Raw genomic sequence first — 21,580 nt, 5'->3', positions numbered from 1 at the left:
TTTAAGGGAGGAGAACAGGGGATTCTTCTGTTGTGAGTCATCTTATATCAGAGCATGATAATGCTGCTACTGATGTCGGCAGGAGTTTTTCCATTGAGTTTATTGATTGAATGGTTTTTCAGTGTTATAGAGAGCTACTGCTTTAAATTTGAAGTCATCCTAACAGGTATGAATGGTATCTCATGTGCTCCGTACCTGTTAAGGAAGAAGGTCAACCATTTGCCTTGTCCCTACTGAGTCAAAAATATCACTAAAATATCCTGTAAGATCATTCATTAACTGCTCTTCTAGATAATATTTGTAGCCATATGCTTAAAATGCTGTTCATTGCTAATCACCAGTGGAAGGCAACGCTTTAACATACAGTCTTTAAAAAAAATCTATGGGGACAAGAATGGAAGAACCCTCCATAGATACTGTTTCCCTTTGCATGTCTGAAATGCTTTATTTTGGGTGTTATTAACATAGAAGAAAATGATAAGATTCTCGGAGGCAAAACTTTGCATAAAAGTGGACATTGCCATGGTAAAATCTGTTTTGTACCATGTTAGAATACATACCTTCTCCCTAATTACATTTCAGTTGACTGAAGAAAAATTTAAAAATCAAATGTGTTTAAGTGAATCAGGTCACGCTCTCACAATGGACGTCTGCTTCTTGTGCTTTACTGCAAATCTTGTGATGTTTGAAGGGTTGTAATTGTTTTTAAAACACAGCTGTTTTCACTGTGTTTTAAAATGGGAGAGTTGTGTTACTCTGACAGATCAGTGCTGTGTTATCTGTCTGCCTGCTTGGTTCTCAGTTGCCTGAGGTAGTTCCTGAGCTGGGAAAAAGTATGTAAAAAAATTGGGAATGGACTCCAGCCTCTTTTGGCATACCCAGGACTCACAGGTGAACGCTGCAGCATATGGAAGTCACAGCCTTGATTGTCTGCAGCTTCTTTTCTGAAAACACTGCGACTCCTCCAAAGCACGTCGGGCCCCAGTGTCCAAGGGGAATTCCAGTGCTGGGTGTTCAGCTGAAGCTTTTTTAGTTGGTTTGCTGTGATCAAATCACTTGAGGACATCTGGTCTCAGGAGGTGGAGATTTCTACATGGGAGACTGAACTGAGCTGCTGGAATGTATTGCACATTATCCACCAGATGGTTTTCAGCCACTTTGATTTGATCTGTGTTTGATAGTGGTGAAGATACGAAAGTCACCTATTCCTCCAGCATTGCTTACGTGAGCCAACACATCCTGGGTAGCACAGGCTGTGCTTTTGGCAGCAACGACCCCTGCAGAATGCAACTGAGAGCCTAGTTCCCTCTGCGCTCCTCTCCTTGGGCACCGTCTGTGCAGCACCAACATCCTCTAGGTCATGCCACTGGCTGGTGTGGATGCAGCTGTCCCAGCTTGTACCATGGAGTATTTGGTCCAAGCCTCCCTTGGGATGCTCTCCTCCTCCCCTCTTTGGAACCAGCACTCCTGCAGAATTGCAGCAGCTGTTGTAGAAAGAGTGAGGACCATGTGTGCGTTGACGTTTTATGCTCGCAGGTACATTGTGACCGTCTAGCTGGTTGGCAAGTTGCCCTTGCATTTCTTGTAGGAGTTGGTGTGGTCTTAGGAGACAGGGAGCTGGCAGGAGCAGCAGCCAGTGGGTCTTTCCATTTGTTTTTTTGTTGTTGTTGTTTTGCTGCTTTAAAATCTGAAGATGGGTTTCAGTTAGGCAGCTGCTCTCTGTCACAGTGTTGTGCAAAGTAATTGACTTTCCATTGACTTTGGAATTTGGAATAGAGTGTAAATATTGTTGTCAGCTTCATGCTGATTCCTCTCCACTGAGGCTAAAGTCGTTTCACTTATGACCTCAAGCTGGACTTGTGCTTTGCTCCCATGGGAACTAAAAATAATAATTATTTTAAGAATAGGTTCTTAATCACTTCCTTCTTTTGATGCACTACTTTTGTTTAGCATTTTGTAAGAATGTAATAGAAAATGTTTTAAACTATTTGTGTTTTAATTCCAGTTTTAATTGGCTCTTTGAAGATGCAAGGAGCGTACAAGAATTAATTACAGTTCCTTCCATTTTTTTTGTAGAAAAGCATTTGTTGTTGTTATTCTGAGTGAAGATTATTAGAGTTTTGTTGCTTTGGCAAACTATCCAGTCACACAGAGCTGTGAAGAGATGAACATTAAGTTGACAGATTTCTTAGTCAAAGGCATGTGGGCATTTTGTCAGTGTTGGTGATGCATCAGCATGTTAATCTCCTGTCTCCAAACTGTTAACGTACATATGAGAAACAGAAAAAGATGTGCTTTAATCTGGGTTTAGAAGGAGTGATAAGACAAGATATGCAATGATTTTGTGGCATAGCTGGCTGTGCAGTGAACACTGTGAAGGTGATGAGATAATTTGCAGAGATGGGGAAAATATTAAACAGATGGAGATCCACAGTCTGCCCTGACCCAACAGCAGCTGGATAACAGTGAGATAAAATACTTAATTTGGAGAACTTTCCATAAACAGAGAGAGTCTTGAACCTCAGAAGTGGGGTTTTGGGAGATGTATTTTCAGAGTGGCATATGAGTGCTCTAGGGGAAGGAGGGAAAAAAAAAAAAATCCCGAAGGGCTTTCCTGGACTTCGGTGAGCATGCAAAGTGTGGTTGTACTGAGTGTCTTAGAGCCCAGCTACAGAGAATAACACAAGTACATTAATAATTGTTTTTCCTATTCCTTGCTAATAGTTTACATGGTTTACTATTACTTCCAGTCAGTGAAGTTGCTTGCGCCAGCAAGTCTACTTGCCTTAGAGGGAGCCAATGTTCTGTTCTGTGTACCAAATTTTGTTTGTACTTCGTTTCTTCTCAAGCACCAGAGTCCCAAAGGCTGCAGCAGAGCTTTATAGCATAGCCTAGAGGGCTCATACAGCGTACACCCTGAAGGGGCAGCTGGGCATGGACCATGGTGAACACAGGACTCACAAGCTTGTCACTTACCTGCTCTCGCGCTGCTGTGAATTGTCCTTTTAGTGCAGTTGATATCTGGTCTCTACACTGTGCATACAAAAGCATAACAGTTTATTTTTAAGGAGGATGAGGAGGAAGAAAAAAAAAATCTTTTTGCTGTCAGGCCACAGCTCACCTGATGGTGAATTAACCTATTGCTACAGCTGGCATTGTATGTGGTAGTAAAATTGAAAGAGCAGAGCTGGCTTTTCTTTACCTGTCACTTGGCTGAGGTCTGGCATTTGCTCATCTGTTACTGTCGCGGTTGTGGGAATACCTGAGTGGTAACAGCAGTTGTGGTGCTAGCAAGGGAGAAAAGAAATGGTGAGCCAAATACTTGAAGAAAGTCGTAGTTTAATATCCTACTGTTGGCAGCTCTGGCATTCTGGCTTCTTTTGTGTAGGCTGTGAGGACTTTTTACTTATAGCATTACAAGTTTTATTACAAGTTTTCTTTAAAAAGAGCTGCTATTGGGTTTCCCAGACCAAGTAGGAAACTGGGAATCAGCAGTTCTCCAGCTTCAGGCCTGCCTCTGTATGGCCTTGGGCAAGCCAAGGGAAGTGCCTGGCGCTTCTGTAGGGTGTACTGCCTATTCTCACAGTGATTTTAGAGTTTAAGTGTAAAACAGGGACTTTAAAGGAAGAATAATTCAGCTCTTTGTGTTGATTTGTACTGAATGTGTGATAATAGTGCCCTAGCACAGGCCAGTTCTAGCACATTTCTCGCTAGTGCCATGCAATTCATGGTAGAAGTCGCTCCTGATTGACCAGGTGCTCGGTGATCTTTTCTGAGAGGGCAAAGTGTTTGGAGGTGACGTTGCTCCTGTCACTCATTTGTGTACTCTTCACAACAAAAGACTTTAATCTCTTGACCTGATGCTCGTAATGTTTCAAGATGAACCTGTTGCCTTTGCATGTGTTGTCATATTGATTGCAGTTTGTATTCTTGGCCCGCTTGCGTTTTAGTAAGGATGCACAAACAGCATAAGGAGACGTAAACTAGGAAGATGTATGGCTAAAACCACAAAAATGAGAGGGAGAACCTGGGATAAGCACAAATACCTATACTTTAATCTGTGGCTTGAAATTTACTACATTATGAATATTTGCAACTTCCTCTGCTCTGTCAGTAGTATGGATTAATGATTCATAAAGGTGTGTTTTAGGGCTGGGTAGTTCGTGTTTATACAGTGTTTACTGGCATCCCTGTGGCTTCTTCCTTTTTCCTTCCGTCTCCCTCCCACCTCCCAAGATTCATACATAAGCCATTTCTCTTTCCAGCCTTTCCTTTCTTGGTAGAAAAGTTACTATTTCTAGCCTGTTGGTGACCCTTTGTACCCAGCTGTGTTTACCAGCATTGTAGAATTGGTGGGTGGTGTTTTTTCTTGGGCCAGAACTGGCATTTCATTCTTCCTTTCCGGTGTTACCAGCCTGGAAAATCAAATGGAACTGTACAAATGAACTTCTGTTGACTTCATCCAGCTCCTCAGCAAAATCCAAGCCAAAACTGTATGTGGCCAAACGTGCAAGAACCTCTAGGCCAAGTTCTGGGCTTAATTTTAAGCAATCTTGTTCTTAGTTGATGGGAGCTCATAGGCTGGCATTTGAGAAGGTGGGATACTGGCAAGGAGAAAAGTGTGGGTGAAATGAGTTTCAGTCCTGCTGAAGATACTCGTGAGACCACTTGTTAACAGGCAGATGAGAACATGAAGGAGTCTTGAAAACTGGACTTCTCTGTGGTACCTAGATCAGTAAGCTGTGGACAGCGGATGGCAAAAGTTGTCACTGGCCAAGCGTGGCTTGTTCTACTTTTTTCTGTTGTCAGTTTGGCAGTTTTAGGGGGATGCTTTGTCTTGGAAGGAGTAGGAAGAGAAAAACTGAAAGCAGAATAATTTGTTGTCTGTTTTGTTTCAGTGGAAAGTTGGTTTCACCAAAATGGAAAAATTTTAAAGGCTTGAAACTTCAGTGGAGAGATAAAATCCGTCTCAATAACGCCATCTGGAGGGCATGGTACATGCAGTGTAAGTGTCATGCTCGCTTGTGTCGCTTGCTATAAAATATTTTCCCAGAGACATGTAAGTAAAAGCAAGATAATTGAAATAACTGTCTAGTGAAAAGCTCAGAAATCTGCTGACAGCCCAGATGTTATGGAGGCTGTCATGGCAGTGCCTTTGGATCAGTGCTTTCTTAAAAATGTCCACACAGAGGCTGTACTGAGCGGTCCAAGCACAGACTGAGGTCTCCTGATTTACTGTTGGCTACCTGGAAGGAACTCTGGCTAGTTTGTTTTTTTTTTTTACATCTTGCCACTGAAGTGACAGAGCTTTTTGCAGCGCCTGCTCATGCTGAGCACTCGCATTTTCATTCTTGTTTCAGACCTGGAGAAGCGCAAGAATCCAGTGTGCCACTTTGTGACTCCATTGGACGGCTCTGTTGATGTCGATGAACATCGTCGGCCAGAGGTATGTAAAACCTGAGGAACAGACTAATGAGCTCTAGAGTTTATGACAAGATTTTCTAGTCCGCTAGATATGAGCGCAGCATAGCAATTCTTTGTTCTGTTGTCTTTATTTAGAAGGAACCATTAATATAAAACAGACAATCCATTTTTCTAAGTTTATCACATTGAGGTGATCAAGATGCAACTGGAAGGATGTTTATTATCTATGTAACTTATGTCTATGTTCCAGTGTAGTGAAACATAAGTCACAGAAGTGCAATTTGAATAGTTAAGATTTTGACAGCCACTGCTCTCTTCTGGCTGGAGATTGCTGAAGTCAGTGGGAAATCAGAGTGACGGCTGTTTTCAGGATTGAATCTAAGTGACTCTGTGAGAGTTTTCTGTTTTTTGTTTAATTGATGAGGTGTGGTTTCAAGACAACAAGCAATTTCTTTTTCTCTGTCAGGGTAACTTCACAAAAAGAGCAAATATGAGTTTGCGTACTTTCATTTTTGTGCTTTTGTAAACGAATGAAAACTAATGTCTGCCCTCTGGCTCCTTGCAGAAAACCAGTGAGGCAATATGTGGCTCTCTCTATACTGCATAATTCTAGAATAATTTATAACTCAAAGAGTTCCAGATGAGTTTGTGGAACTGTCTCAGGTTTTTGAAAGAGCAGTGTTGATATTTGTGTTGAAAGATGACCCTCGAACACAAGAAAGTTTGTTAAGGCTCTCATTAGTCTGCTGTCTCCAACTTATATACTGCTATCTGTGATACGTTAAAGACCCACATTGTTCTGATCCTTTTGTTGCTATTAGTATGTGGCCTGCAAGGTCACGCTTCTCCCTGAGCTGGGCATCAGATTTCTATTGCTTTGTGTCATTCTTAACAGCTTTTGTATATGTGTGTGCATGTTCATGTAACCTTGTGAAATTCTCTTTGCCTGTTTTCTGCAGAACAGGGTATTGTATGCTTTATACATTATATTTTAGTAAGTTCATTTTAAAGGTTTTTTTTTGCCATTTCTTAACTATTGGTTATGGTTGAACTGATGTGGGAGATGCTGACAGTGCAGTCAGACATCATCTCTTGTTTGTTTGTTGTGGGAAAGATGAAGATAGTGCTGTCAGATTTGCTCTGTGATAGCTGAACTCTGGGACAGTGTGGGCTGCTGACACACGAGCTCAAACAGAATTAGCATGCTTTCTTTTGCATTTTTTCTGCCTGAATATTTGCTTGGAAATTTATTGAACATTCAGCCATTATGTGATTCCCTGTAATTCATGGTATGTGTTTGTGTTCTCAGGCCATTGCAACAGAAGGGAAATACTGGAAACGAAGAATTGAAATAGTCATCAGGGAATACCACAAGTGGAGAACATACTTCAAGAAAAGGGTCTGTTGGTTTATGCAGTAAAAGTAGCTTACTTGAACTTGATTAGTATGTTGTGGCTTTTTGAGTTTTGATGTCACTTTTGCTAGCGTGCAAGAATACTTAAAACAGATGATAAGCTAGTACGGGCATACTCATCTGATTAGTCCCACTTAAGTAAAATTTATTGTGCAGGAACTAATTGTGCATGGTTTGGTCTTAAAAGTTTTGCAAAATCAGGTCTTCTACTGGCATATACAGGACCTGTTCTGACTTTAACACCTGTTTTGCTCTCCTTTTGCAGTTACAGAAACATAAAGATGAAGATCTTTCAAGTTTGGTCAGGGTAGGTAATACCACTGATAAGTGGCAGCATTTATGCTTGTAGAAGCTGCAATAAGTAACAAAGCTGTAACGTGCAGTAGCTTGCATTGATTAAAATCTAAAGACAAGCATCTTGCTTAAGCCTTAATTAAGGTTAGACGCCTTAATGTTTCTGCACCTTAGAGAGCAATGTAAGACTTGTAGCTGAAATTGGATGGAGGAGAGGTTGAATGTAAAGTGCTGTGACAGAAGAAAAGAGAATTAGTATTGGGTGCCCAGAAAGATCAATCTCTTTGTGGGCTGGCACATGTTCCGTTTTGTTACTGAGTCGCAGCTGGCACTACTGCCTCGCTTGTGTAACTGAATCTCCGAAGATGTGTGTGCTACATGTTGCAGATCTTCCTGCTGCCCACAACATGGGCAAATAATGTGCCGGGATCCTAAAAAAGGCAAAATGTTTAAAGGAACAATGGTATCACCATTTAGTATGGCCCCTAAAGCCATCAAACCTACTTTGGGCATATAAACTGATGATCAGAAGCACTCTTCTGATTTTTTTTTTTTTTTTTTTTTTTTTTTTTTGAGCTAAGCATAAATCTATATCTGTTCCAGTTTCACAAAACTCTCAGCTGTTTTGGCCACGAGCTCCAATGCACCATCATGGAATGTTGGTGTAGTTGCAGCTGCATGTTGGCTCAGCCACGAGTACCTGACTCTGTGTGCTTTTAATCTGCAGCAAATACAAGGCAATGCAATTTAGCTTAGCCTCTAGTGAAGGATGGGTAAGCCAAGTCACATTATGTTGTGTTTTTCATGGGTTAAAAATGCCCACAAGAATATCAACATACCTTGTGCAAAGTCAGACTACAATTACACTTAACTACATTCCTGAGATTCAGATACACTTCAAGATAGGAGTTGTTTGCTTTGAGTTTTTGCTGTGCATGTTATTTTTAAATCTTTATTCAAACCAAGGGATCGTTAAACTGCAAAAATACACGTGTAATCAATGAAACTAGAAAGTGTAGATGAAGTTATTTTGTCTTATGTTCATCTAGTCAACATCTAGTTTTTGGGCAAAAAGCTTTCCCAGAGTATTGTGGTATTCTACTGAAGTTTTCTGTTGTTGCTCAAATCAGTGAGCTGTTGTTGTATTAGAAGTACCACTGATCTGTTTCAGTCCATCTGAATGGCTCCTAAAGGAGAGTTTCTTTCTCTAAAAACGTGAAAAATGAAGGCTGTTTTTATATATCTGCACCTGACTGCTTTAGCGTTGTCTAGGCAGCCTGACTTTTCTTCCTTTCCTTTGGCAGGATGATGATGTGGTTCTCTGGCAAAAAAGAAGGTATGGCAGAGAAACCCCTGTCCCTATGGAGGAAGGCAGCCTCTTGGATGCAGATATGCTTATGTCAGAGTTCACCGACACGCTGTTCTCCACACTGTCTTCACATCAGCTGGTTTCCTGGCCAAATTCCAGGGACATAGGTATTTGTTGGCTGTTAGCTATGTTGGTTTTACGATGGGAACCTCTAGGAGAAGTCTCGTTTGTTGCTTTGCTGCTTTTCTAGTCTTGCCTAGTAAGAAATTTATCTTACTTTGCTAATACAGGTAAAAATAGATCAGAGAATATAGCCGTCTAGTGCTTTATAGGTTATGGAATCCCAGTTATTCATCTAAATTTAATTTCTGTCTTACCTTCTTACGTGCTGCTCCTAGCATTGTCCTCTAATGTTGCTCTGAATAAATTTGTAATGAGCAGTATTTATATTTATCAGTGGTGAAGGCATTGTTATTTATCTCAAAATATATATGTGTGTCTATATTTTTAAGGGAATGCCAATGTATTTTTCTTTGGATACGTCCCTTAGAACAAGTGCAAGTCATATCTGTAAAAACAATCCCAAGAGCTACGCAGTTCTGTCGAATGCTCTCTAACTCAAGGCACTGACTGTCTAATGGGACAGCAGATGTCCACTATGCATCATCCTTGCTGCATGGATGTCTAAGCTGTCTGAGCAACTCCAGAGCAACTGTGGTTTACATGAAGTGTACTTGAGGCAAAACGAAATGGACGATGGTTTATTTTAACATACTGTGCTATGAGCTGTGGTGGTTCAGGTTGTGCTCCCCAGCAAGTTTATGTATTGTGCAGCAGGGGCAGGACAGGAGGTTTGGGAGCAGGAGGTGTCCAAACTTGACAATCCCCAGTTGTTAGAGCCTTCAGGTTTCACCTCTTCCATTTTACTAGTTGAAAGTTTCATTCTCCAATGGCTTTGATTTCAGAACTGTGCTGTAGTTCTGAAGAAAAGCAGATGCTCCGTTCATTTCAGCAGCAGTTTTTCTATAAACATCCTGGCCAAGCCTGGCTGTGGAGTGTGTATTGATTTTCTAGCCAAATGCTATATTCCTACTGCTGTTACTGTGCGAGTGATGTGAAGCTAACCTAATCTGTCTCTTGAATTTTCTAGCGCACTTAGGAAATGCTGACATGATTCAACCAGGGCTTATTCCTCTCCAGCCAAATTTTGATTTTATGGATACTTTTGAGCTTTTTCAGGGTAAGAATCATATATAGAGTCAATTAATTTCTTTAAAATTGCAGTGATTTATGAACTAGTTTTTAACAGAAGATTAAACATTGAAGATATCTACTCTCTTTAGAAGGCAAGAGATTTGAATGAAGGGTGAAGAACACTTGATATATGTTTTCATTGTTCATTATTTCAAGCAGATGCATATGTGGGTAGATTCCCTTGTTACTGTGAGCCCAGTCCTTTTCTTACCTGGGTTTGAGAGTCACTTTAGGATTGTTTATTCCAAGGTTTGAACCTGGTTGTTAATTTGCCTTTCAAAAGAATAACATTTAGACTTTAAGTCATGGAGTAATTAAAGATAGAACATCAGATGTGGACAGGAGAACTCACAGAATCACTAAGGTTTTCCTATTTAACATTTCTTAGTGATGAAGTGATTTAACACTTTGTTTGCCTTGGGATATTTTCTGGTACTCTGAAGAATTACATGTAACATTAAACTACTACTGACAACTTTGATGGTCACAAATCTTCATGGAAGTCAAAAGTCACATCTGTTTGCTGGGCCTGCATGCAGTCTGCATCAGATAACTGGATTTTGTGGGGCTGCATTGAGAATCAGCTCTTGGCTATCTGTGTGTAGGTGAACCTTAATCGGCAGACTGATTTTTGTATTGTCCTCAGCTTGCATGAAAGTTGAAGAAGACTGCCCTGAAGAGATCAATTCCCCTGGAAGACAACAATTCATTGCTCAGTCAGCAGCAGTTGTATGAAGCAAAAATCTCATGGTTTCATTGTTTGCTAAATAATATTTATATTCCTTTGAATTTTAGTATCTAGCAGTGCTGTACCTTGAGTGTGAAAAGTAGAAAATTTATAGGTGACTTTTCATATTTCAGATTTATTCACACCCAGTCGTTCCAGTAATTTCCCTTCTGTGTCTGCTGTCAGCTCAGCTACAACAGACAGCAGCAGCCATTCTTCCCAGGTAAGAGAGGTTCTCAATGTTTAAAACAGCCTCATCTCAGACATGTATGTGCTATGAAGTCTCTCAGACATGAGCCATGTCTTTCTCAGAAGGCGTTCAGACAAGTTTTAGGGGTCATGTCTGAATCTGTAATATTTTTCTTTTCTGTCAGTCTCCTGTCCTGCCATCGGGTTCATTGCCCAACACACTTCCAGCGGGGAACATCAGTGATGGACTGATTGCTTCCTCGGTACCTGCTCCTGTCATTCCTGATGTTGGCACTGACCAGTGTTCCAGCATTAGAAGCGGGGGATCTTTCATCCAGCCAGCGGACTTCACTCCCGACTCGTCTCTCAGCGGGCCACAAACTTTTATGCCAGTGTTTCAGACACCCTTGCCACTGCTTCAACCTGCGACACAACAGCACCAGTCCCCGTTGCCTGCAGTGCCTCTGAATTCTAGCTTAAGTTCTCCACCAGCTCCGTTTGCTGCACCAGAAACCCAGAAGTTTGGCCTCTGTGAATCTACAGTTATCACTCACACAGCTTCCGCTACGTTGACCCACAATGCCCCTGCCACCACCTTCAGCCAGAGCCAGAACCTTGTCCTGGCAACGCAGCAGCCAGGTGCAGGAGTGCCTTGTAACCTGGCTTTCCAGACTATTGTCCTGCAGGGACAGCCCCGGCCCCAGCTGCAGTCCCAACTGACATTTGCACTCCCCAAAGCTGTTCCTCTGGCCAGTGCTGGGACAAGGCCCAAACAGTCACAAAAAATAGTGCCTGCTCCGAAGCCTGAAACAGTGTCCTTATTGTTAAAGAATGCCTTCATCACCCCAGGTGAGAAGCACTGGTGGGGTGATGTTTTTCTTTTCTGCGTGGGACTAGCAGGAAGGAGACACCTTCTTGCTTTTCTTGGTTTACATAATAAGTAAAAATATAGCTTCCTGAGGGTGTCCAAGGAACCCCTGAATCCACTCGTGTGTAGCTACACTGTTCAATGAGATGCTCTGAACTGCTGCGAGGACTGGAAGCAGTTTGGTTGTGAGTGTGAAAAGCCGACCTGCCAACGGGGCTGTCTTCTTGTAAAATTTGTGCTGGGCTGTTTAGATGCATCAGCACATGGGATGACTAGAGCTCTGTGCTCCTACCCCATAGAAACCTTGGTTTTGATGTTTAATGCTGTTCTGATTAACTCTGCCCCTCAGAGCGTTCAACCACAGTAGAGTAGAAGATGGTAAGGAGATAGTGTGGGGTGGAGAATGGCAGATCTGTCCCTGTCACTGACTCATCTGGTTGCCCTGGACGAGTCATTACGCCTATTTGTGCATCATCACACTCTGTAATACCAGGGTACTGGTGTACATCCTCTGGTAATGTTTTGGATGTATTCTGAGGTTCCTCTTAGTGTGCCTGAAACTCTTTGAGACTGAGTACAATATTGGCTAGGGAGCAGCTGTTGAAGTGAACTCCAGTATTAGTCCAGGTGGAAGCATGGGAGTGTGCCTCTCATCCAGCATCAGTGCTCCCTAGAAGGAGGGTGATGAGAATCAGTCCTTCCAGTGGGGAAAAACTAAGAACAGGCAGGGGGAGCTGGAGATCTTTGTCTCAAGCAATCTACAGACTCTTGAGATGCTGTCAGGAGCATGTGGTTTTCAGCTCAGAGTGTGAGCGCCTAACTGATATGCTGGGACCTCCACGTTGGGTATGATTTGGAGCCATTGGCACTGCACAAGGCTAAGAATAGCAAGTGTGAGCAGAGAAAGTTTTGCTTGTGGTTCTTGTGGGAAAGCTGAGGACTAGAGCAGGCCAGTCAGTACACTTTTTCTTGGGATTATTGCACACTGGTTTTAGAATTCTGCTGGCTGGGAGCCAAGTGACTACAACCACCTGAAATATGCAACAATAATCCAAGAAAAACCGTGCCTGGAGGAGTATTGTTAAACAGGCTTTACTAAGGAGTAGGTGTGTCTGCCAGCGCCTGGCATTGTGGTTACCCATCAGGGGAAAAAAAAAAAAAGTCACTGTTCAGGAGTCGAACAGACCCAAGGATCTAATTCTAGCATGTCACTGGGAACAAGTTGGCCCATGATTACTAGCAGTAGGTGTTAATGGCAGCGTTTCTGTCTGTAGTATGTTATAAAGCAAGAGTCCATGTACCTTCAGTGGTCGAGACACGCATTTCGCACCTAGTAAAGCATTGTAGCCTTTGCTCCTAGCTTTCTTAGTGCTTCTTGGGTTATTCCTCACCCCATGTATCACTTTCCCAATACTTCATCAGTTACTTCGGGACCATCATAACAAATGGCTTTGCTTCTCATCTAGATTTAAAGTTGTTGCTGTTTTTCATTCCTGGCAGTGGTGTGTGTTCAGGGATCACAGTGCTCCTGGGACACCAAGCTCAGAGGTCAAATCCAAGATTTTATGTAAAGACTGGAGCTTTATTTTTGGCAATAGAATAAACATCAGTACTTGTAACTAAGGCATTTATGCCTGTCATTTGTGTTCAGGACAAACAAATCATCTCATGACTTATATAAAACAAATTGCATTATAACCTGTGTTAGAAACGGATGTGTAACATTTACCGCCCTGTGATATAAGGACTCAAAAATCTGCACAGATTGTCTCATCAGGTGCAAGGCTTCACATGGGAAAGAACTCTGCTATCACCACTTCAGGATAAATGTTCTGATTTTCAGAGGAAAGTCTGCAAAAGATGCATGTGTAGGATAGAAACATGAAAAATCTAAAGGGGCATCTAGATATGTGCTGATTGTTACAGTTACCCAAATGTGGAAGTCAGAAATACCAAGTTTGTGCAGCAGCATTAATGCACTGGTAAGAGTAGGCTCTTTAGCTCAATAGAGATGTCATAAGTCCGGCTGAACATCAGTGAACAGTGGAAGGATTGTGATTCCAGCTTTATATGTGGGAATGCTCAGACAAAGAATGAACTCCCTGTATCAGAGTGATAGTGCTCTCTGCCAGATATACCCACGCAAGGGGCTGACACAAGGTTTGTGCAATTCACAGGCCTTTCTAATAAAGGCTATAAAAAAACTTCAGCTGATTCAAAACACAGTTGTTGTTAGTCACAGATGACACAGTAGGGGAGAGGACATTAGATATCCTGCACTGTCTCCCTGTTCCGCTGTGTGTGTCCTTCAATATCCTGATGCTAAACTGCAGAGGGGTAGGTTGGCAGTGACTGAGCTACTCTAACGCTTTTCATACATCATGACTTTATTAGTACAAAGGAGAGCTGAAGCCAATACAGGCTAAATGAAACTGAGTAAGTTTGGTTTAGTTTTCTCAAAAAGCATACAGAAGCTGTGACTTTGCATGATTCTTCCCTTAATAACAATAGGATGGTTAGTTATGTTCTCTCCAAAGTCTCGGCAAGAACAATGCCAGCATTAATGCCTTGTCAATAAGTGTACATCTGCATTGGTTAAATTGAGACCTTAACAGATTTATGTTAGACTAGAATACTGTAGTGGTGAAAAAAACTTTAGAGCAAGAATCCTGATTCCTGTCATGGGGGCAAGCCTCCTGTAGGGACTTTTTTGAGAATTTTTTGTAACTTTCTCTGTGGAGACAATTGCTGCTATTCACAATTATCTCTAGCTGTCTAACACTGCAGAACTCCTGGTTCTTTAGCCTATTTTCTGGAATTTTGGTGCTGATTCCCAATCACATTTGGTTGTCTTGTGCTTGTGTGTCATGTAAAGCAGCTGTAAAACCAGACAGTGAAAGAAGCTGGTAGCCTGAAGTGGTGAGGAAGAGAATTTAACATATATACAAGGAAGCATGAAGTATTGAATATGCATCCTTCAGTTGGTTTCTGTCATTGACCCTTTCTGGGTCAGCAGGGCAAGCCTGAGATCCAAGAAGTATGGATGTGGGAGGAGAGGTGAGGATGATCCTCCTGTGAAACCCAGCTCTGATAGAATGAAGACACTTTGCACCTCCCTGATTTACTAGGTACCTGTGTAAATTCACCTTGAAACAGTGACAGTGATGCTAGAAGCCTCAGAAATAACTGGTGTGTTAGTCCTTTGTACTGGATTCATGGGACTGAGATTTATCAGAAAACTGCTGGCACTTTGTATTGCAATGAAATAGTACCAAATAGGTGCCCATTAATCCATTCCCCTGTTCAATGACAAGTTATTTCATACAAAATAATCTCCAGCTTTTTTTTTTGTCTCATTAACTACTCTAACTTGTGTTCTTCAGCTGCCTTTCAGGGACAGTCCAGAGCTGTGATTGTAACTCCAGCACCTTTAAAAAGAGAGAGGATTTTGACGCCAGCCACGTCTCAGTCTAATGTTGCAATTGCACCAGCTGGAATTGTCAGAGTAAGGAGAAGAAAAAAAAATGTATTTGTTTTTTAGGCCTGTTATTTGCAAGTAGTTAGAGCTGTAATGTGCTCAGGAGGGTAACTAGTCCACTAAATCTCACCTGTTACCCAGCATATGCATTTATGCATTCAGCATTATGTTGCTTATTTTTAATTTAGCTGCTTTATGGGCCTGGAAGCACTATCTAGTCTTCACAGACTCTGTCTCACACAACAGTAAGATTACAAAGAGGCACGTATACACAGTACTATGGAGTGGGGATGGTTTGTGCTTTTTATTAATCGTGCAGAAGCTAGAAGGAACCCAGGATGCTCACCTTTCCATTTACATATTGGAAAGCATGCCTTGAGTATATGAGTGGGTTTCCCAATATGTTGTATGCGGGAAGATGGAAATAGTTTTTAGTATGTTATGCTGTTAATGTGTTGTAATACTGCTTTAAGTTATGAAAGGATACTGGTCTCCTGCCAGAAGTCTGACTTCGGTGCCTGCCAATTCCTTATATATTAGCCCTTGTTTCATGTCATCAGATTGTTAATCATGTATTAATTTGCTACTTTTAGTGAAAGGCAAGGTAACAAATCTCTCTCTCTCTCCCCCCCTTTCTCCCTTCTCTCATCCCTTCTCTCCCTCTGCCCCCATCTCCCCCTTCCTGCTCTCTTTTTCTTTCTTTCTGTTTTTCTCTGTGCTATTTCTATGCTGTTCCCAGGCTCCCGGGGTGACGGAGTTCCATAGTAACATTCTGGTTGGTCCAGCACAGCGAGCACCAAGTAGTCAACAAACCCAGTCCACAGTCTCACATCTCTTCTCTCCTAGTGTAGTCCAGGATGTGTTGGTGAAAAGAGAGCAAATCCCTTCCCACAGTAGCAGTTCACAAGTTCCCTCACCTACACCTAGTAAGTTAGAAAGCTGTAAGCATTCTCTCTCCCCCTACATGTGTAAGTGTGTTTCCATTGGTTAGGCAGGGTGTAAATGGGCCTTGAGGATCCTTGGATCATTTCTGAAGGAAAAACTTTTTAGGCCCTTCTACCCTGCAGCTTCGGTTGCATCCAGTTGTTTGCAATTTTTATCTTAAACTACTGTGCAGCGTTCCCACAAACTGTGATTTTGTGCTTCCTGTAAGTGGCTCCTTTCTAAAAGGACGTACTGTTATAGTCACCAAGAAATTAAACCAGTTTGAAAGGCATCTGTGTAGAAAGTGCTGAATAGGTTTGTTGTTCAGTATCATAACTATAATTTTGATTGGAGGATATCAGACACAATCCTTGTTAACAGTAGGTAAGTGCAAAGACTCCTTTTGCATGCGTGTTGGTGAAGCGGTATCTGGGCCAGTTTTAGAGACATATGCTGGTTTTGCTGGTAAATGGCTTGTAAGTGTTACCGTCGTGTCCCAGGCCTTTAGAGGCTCAAATGGGGGAGTCTATCAGGACGATGGAATTGCAGCCTATGCGTTCAGCATGCCTTTGCTGAAATGTGTGTGTGTGAGAGGAGTATTACATATTGCTATTCAGGATGTATTAGCCTTGTGCCATGAAATACTAAGCTTTCCCAGCAATCTTGACGTTTTCTAGCATCAATGAGTATAATTTGGTTGCTGACTGCATTTCAGTTCAATTCTGAATAGAAACTTCTCAGCAGTTACGTTTGCTACTGAAAGTTGTTTGTTAATGTCACTTGTCTTTCTTCCTTTATGAAGGCCGAGACTGTCAGAATTCAGGCCAAGCTTCCCCCTGCACCTCTGAGCAGAGCCCCAGTCCACAGTCTCCCCAGAACAGCTGCTCAGGAAAACCTGCCACTGACCCTAATATGGCTGCATATAAGGTGTGTGTCCTTTCCTTTGAGGTGCTTTTCTTCTTTGCCTTTTTAGCTACTTTTCTGCCCTGATGTCTGAGCATGGACTAGAGAGTAAGTTGTGCTTTAGGAACGGTGGAGTATTTGTGCCTTAGGCTTAGCTTGTACTGCATCTGTGCTGCTCTGTTCAATTTAAAATGTCAGACTTTAATCTGCTCTGCTCCTCAGGGTTGTGTCACCAAAGGGGCCAGGCTTAACTGTACATCTGCAGGTCCATATGGTCATGACAGCAGTTCCTACGGTGGGTCACAGGAGTGTTATGACAGGTCTCAGTTTACTTGATCAAAGATTTCAGGCTTAGTTTTCTAAACCATGGCTTTTTGCCATTGTAGTGTTGGGGATCTTCACATCTGCAGGGCTCTGGCCATCGCTGGAGGGGGAGCTCTTGACCTGCTGAGTTCCTTGCATGTCTCCAGTGATGCTATGCTGCTCCACAGAGAAGCAGCTCCACAGACTCTACAAGTTACAGCTGTAAAACACTTTGAGAATTATTGGGGTAAGAACTCGGCGGTCTAGAGATAGCATCTGAAAACTGGCTGTACCTTATACACAAGCTGACCTTGTCCGAACACTTTATGTGATGGTATGAGAAGCTTCTCCAATCAACTCTAACCCTCTCATTCATTCTGCTGTGAAAGGGAGGGTTACTTAACCATTTTGCAAGTGCCAGCCTCTTTTTGGCTTCTCTGTCTTGTATACCCTATGAGTTGATGTCAGCTTGATTACTCCCAGGGCAGAAAGGTAAGTTTAAACACTTGCAGTCTGTGATCGCACTCAATTCTAGCTCTGTTGCAGAGGAGAATCAGAACTGCCACTTGCTGAGCATGCTGCATGTTACTCGTAAAAGTTTGCAGTTCTTCGCTTGGCATAAATGCTCACAATCAGTGGTTGCAGCCTGTTCTTGCTGCTGGAGAGCAAGTTAACAAAGGAACAAATTATTAGGACTGGCCGATGGTGGGAAAGTGGCCACTAGATGGAGGAGTGTTCTTAAAAGTAAGGGCACTGCAACGAGATAGGCTTTATAGCCATTTAAACTCACCTGCTTTGACAGCAATTGCTTTGGGTGTGTACTGTCAGTAACTTTTGTAAGACAAGAGAGAAACAGTGATGTTTGCCAGTCTCTAGATTTATGTTCTTTTGCTGCTCTGCATTGTTAGGCTAAACAGTTCTGTATTGCTGGGTAACGTTGTTTTTTCAGTTTGGCAAAGCATACAGGGCCCTGGAAATCTCAGTTCTGCTCTTGAACCTGCATTTTCTGTGGTTTTGGGCAGCCACTTCAGCGCTTTATTGTATTGTTTTCCTCCATTATAAAAAGGGGTGATGGTGAGCTACCGCCGGAAAGCCTGGCTCTGCCGAGAACGCATTCTCAAAGTGCAAACTCCTTATTTTCTTCCAAGGATTTTGGTGGAAACAACTTCTAAGTTTTTAATGCTACAAATGAAAATGTTAATTCCTGACAAAGCCTTTATTCTCAGGATAAGCCAGAGTTGTGGATTCTTTTTTCCTATTCTTTTTTATTTTTGTCAGACTGCCTGTTTACATCAGTAGACATTATGTATGTATTAGGAATAAATGATATGGACTGTTTTAAACTTAAAGGCTTCAATGAGATCCTAACTAATTACATGCCTCAAAAACTGGAATTTGACTTCAAAAAAGGAAATTGTGTAACAGTCTTAAATAGGAATTTTTATTTTAGGAGGAAAACCTTACAGGGTTTGGAATGGACACTTCTTTTTAATAACTTAAATTATTGTTTGCAAATTTATAGTCACGTGGCTTTGGGATTCTGTGAATACCACAATTCAACCAAAATGACACTGTGAATTTGAACAGCTGAAATAGTCATAGCAGTAGAACGGTAAAGGAGAACAGCATAGACTGAGTTAATTTTATTTATGCAGAATCGAAGAATGAAGCATATTTCAGAACAAAAACGAAGGTTTAATATCAAGATTGGTTTCAGTACTCTGAACAGCTTGGTTTCAGCCAACTCCAAGTCGGTAAGTAACTTGGCAGCACTAACAGTTTAATATGGAATATAAGAAAGAGCCATTCTAAAAAGACTTGTTAATAAATTTAATCTCTTCACTGTTGTCCAAGAATGCCAGTCAGTCAATGAAGATACTTGAACTGAGGGACTTGGAAAGGGAAAGGTGATAAATCCATGGCTTATAGTCAAAAGAGTGTGTGAAAGCGCTTCATCTTTTAGACATTGTTTTTCTGATGCGGCTTCAAATGTTGAACAAGTCTTGTCTGCTGAGATGCTGTAGCTTTTAAAGCCAACAGGGAAAGAAGAAAAACTTATCTTTGCAATCCTTGCTCTTGGTACCCCAGTAGTGAAGATTTTTATCATGTTTGCAGCATAAGATGACTGCATTTACTGTTATGTCACCTTTCTTCTGACATACTGGCTTTTTATACCCATTCTGGATGGGTTCTGGTCCCCATAGCTGGACTTGAAAAAGCTATGGTCCAGCCAGTATTGTAAGCTTATTCTGCCTGCACCATCAGCCAGCCAGCAGCCAGGTGGATGCTGTTGGTACGATGCTGGGCCTGGCTTAATATACCTTGACATTTGGCCTGAGCTAATATACCCATCTATGGTATATTAGCTTGCTAGCCTAGGCTTCATGCCGTGCTAATCACAGCTGTGCTGCGTTTGGTCAGCTGAGAGCATGGCAGAGCAACCTTGTGTGCCTGCAAATACTGTTGAAACGTGTCAGTTGAGCCAAAGGAAGAACAAAAAAGTCCAGTGAAATTTCTAAAACTTCCTACACCAATGAGATCTCTACCTCCCAGGAGGAGTCAGGAGCCTGGCCAGTTCAGATTATTTTGAAAATCCCTCTAGGACTTTCTACATCTAGTATCACCTTTAAGAATTTAGCCCTGTGCCCACAGCCTTGCAAATATTCTCAGGGCTTTTTTTTTTCCCCTGTCACCTGTCTTTTGTGCATGGATTTACAGAGAAAAAAGTTCCCAATTGACTTCTCATTGTCAAATGACTTTGTCCAAATTAAGAACATATTCTGGCTCCACTAGTTAACTTAGTTCACTAAATTGAAATCAAAATAATTGAAACACACTTATCTGCACCACAAAATTCTAAATGTCCTTTAAATACCAGTACCTTTTGAAACATGGAAAATATGAAAGCTTATTGTGCAGCATGTTGACTTGTTTACATAATTTTTATAGTTTTATACACTTAGGCCGTAAGTTGTCAGAATTTCACTTCCTGATTTGAATAGCGTATTTGAAAGGTAATCAGTTTTGAAAACTCAGCTTTGGTAAAATGTCTGATTATTTTATTTCTCAAGTACAGGTTTTTAATTCGTTCCTCAAAACTGAAGAGTATTTTAAAACATCTGTAACATTGTTTCTGTCTCCTTTGGTGATAGCTAGACCGTGTTACCTTCTGTTTAATAACTTCAGGTTTCCCAAACTAAATAAACTATATTGTCAACTTCAAATAATGCTTCTAACAGCACTATAAATCTATCAGCAGATGTAGCACATCCTTCAGTACTTAGGTAAGAATTGTAAATATTTTTAAGAGGATAGGTAATGAAAGAAAACATTTTAAATTATTAAAATACTGCTTTCAACAAAGTAGCAAAAATGTCATCTGTGGAAGAAAACAACCACTGCAACCACATTTCTCTGTACTAGTGTGCAAACAGGAGTTAGGGAAATGAAGAAGTTAGAACGAAACACTTAAGGTAATACTGTGCTTTTGCACACAGTGAAGGAAACTGAAGAAAAGGTGCTGAAGTGCTTTTCTAGGTGTTACAGCAGGTTAGGGGAAAACTCTTCACCTGTCTAGCTTTGTTCCAGAAAGTGAGCTCTATGTTTGTGTTTGGTCTAGATCAGCCATGCAATCACGCTCCAGAAAACAGTAGAATATATCGCTAAACTACAGCAGGAAAGAACACAGATGCAAGAGGAAACCAGGCGCCTTCGGGAAGAAATCGAGGAGCTAAACGCTACCATCATGTGAGATTTGGGGAGCTTTCTGTAATGAAGCAGAGCAGCTTGAATGTTGCTTTGGCTAACAGCAGGGAATGTTTGCCTCCAGATGTCATGCCAAACAACAGATGGGTATTGAACAGAAGTAGAGTTGCTACCAACTTCCAAACAAAAAGCATAGTTGCTGTGGGATGGACGTTGGTAGCAAACTGTGTGGATTTTCAACAAGCTCTGAGCATGAAGGCACAACAGTGGCAGCATCAAAAGATGCATCAGGTCAGTTAGAATAATTCTGAGAAGAAGCCAGTGACGATGTTTTTTCAAAGCTATGCTCACTGGGTGATCAAACACTTACTCTTCATGATGGCTTTGCTGCAGTTTTCTTTCCAAATGCAGTCGATTTTTGTAGGAAAATACGGCTGAGTACATAAGACACAGGACTTGGAATCAAGGAGCTTGCCACTGGCTGAACATAACTCTGATAAGTCACTTCACCTTCCTCGTGCCTCAGTTTCCTCTGTGGGTTTATGATAGTTATGTACTATTGCAAAGTATGTTGAGAACCCCAGTGGTTTTTCTTCCATCTACAGAAGCGTTAGGCTTAGGCATTATGTTAGATTATCAGCAAATAAAAATCTTCTCATTTTTCTTTAAAAGTACGATGACGTCTGTTTGGTTTTATTTTAAATTGATCTGTTTCTTAAGAATCTCTGTAACATTTTCTTCTGTAACATTGCTCAGGAGTAACTCTGTAAATTTTTCCTTGGCTCCTA

The 21,580-nt window shown here is 41.5% G+C and overlaps 1 protein-coding gene across 10 annotated transcripts in view; it reads left to right on the top strand.

Moving 5' to 3' along the window:
• MLXIP (MLX interacting protein) overlaps positions 1 to 21,580 on the top strand; it is a 53,919-nt gene that overhangs the window by 22,755 nt on the left and 9,584 nt on the right. For 3 of the 10 annotated variants that reach the window (XR_012676438.1, XM_075167664.1, XM_075167665.1), the window contains exons 2-14: positions 4,899 to 5,005; positions 5,361 to 5,446; positions 6,734 to 6,823; positions 7,104 to 7,145; positions 8,437 to 8,608; positions 9,592 to 9,681; positions 10,557 to 10,645; positions 10,797 to 11,460; positions 14,863 to 14,984; positions 15,697 to 15,883; positions 16,684 to 16,808; positions 18,743 to 18,841; positions 20,707 to 20,834. Coding sequence is in view for 6 of the 10 variants with exons in the window: in XM_075167664.1 (XP_075023765.1) it covers positions 4,899 to 5,005; positions 5,361 to 5,446; positions 6,734 to 6,823; positions 7,104 to 7,145; positions 8,437 to 8,608; positions 9,592 to 9,681; positions 10,557 to 10,645; positions 10,797 to 11,460; positions 14,863 to 14,984; positions 15,697 to 15,883; positions 16,684 to 16,808; positions 18,743 to 18,841; positions 20,707 to 20,834 (2,001 nt within the window). In the remaining 4 variants the exon portion in view is untranslated. Of the gene's footprint in view, positions 1 to 4,898; positions 5,006 to 5,360; positions 5,447 to 6,733; positions 6,824 to 7,103; positions 7,146 to 8,436; positions 8,609 to 9,591; positions 9,682 to 10,556; positions 10,646 to 10,796; positions 11,461 to 14,862; positions 14,985 to 15,696; positions 15,884 to 16,683; positions 16,809 to 17,170; positions 17,441 to 18,742; positions 18,842 to 20,706; positions 20,835 to 21,580 lie in introns of those variants that run through there. The other 7 variants (XR_012676439.1, XR_012676440.1, XM_075167669.1 and 4 more) reach the window with 6 other exon arrangements.

This window comes from Calonectris borealis, chromosome 18, assembly GCF_964195595.1.
Source record: "Calonectris borealis chromosome 18, bCalBor7.hap1.2, whole genome shotgun sequence".
NCBI classification, from domain to species: Eukaryota; Metazoa; Chordata; class Aves; order Procellariiformes; family Procellariidae; genus Calonectris; species Calonectris borealis.
The sequence above is the reverse complement of the archived record's forward strand: the minus strand, read 5'-3'. Positions and strand labels throughout refer to the sequence as shown.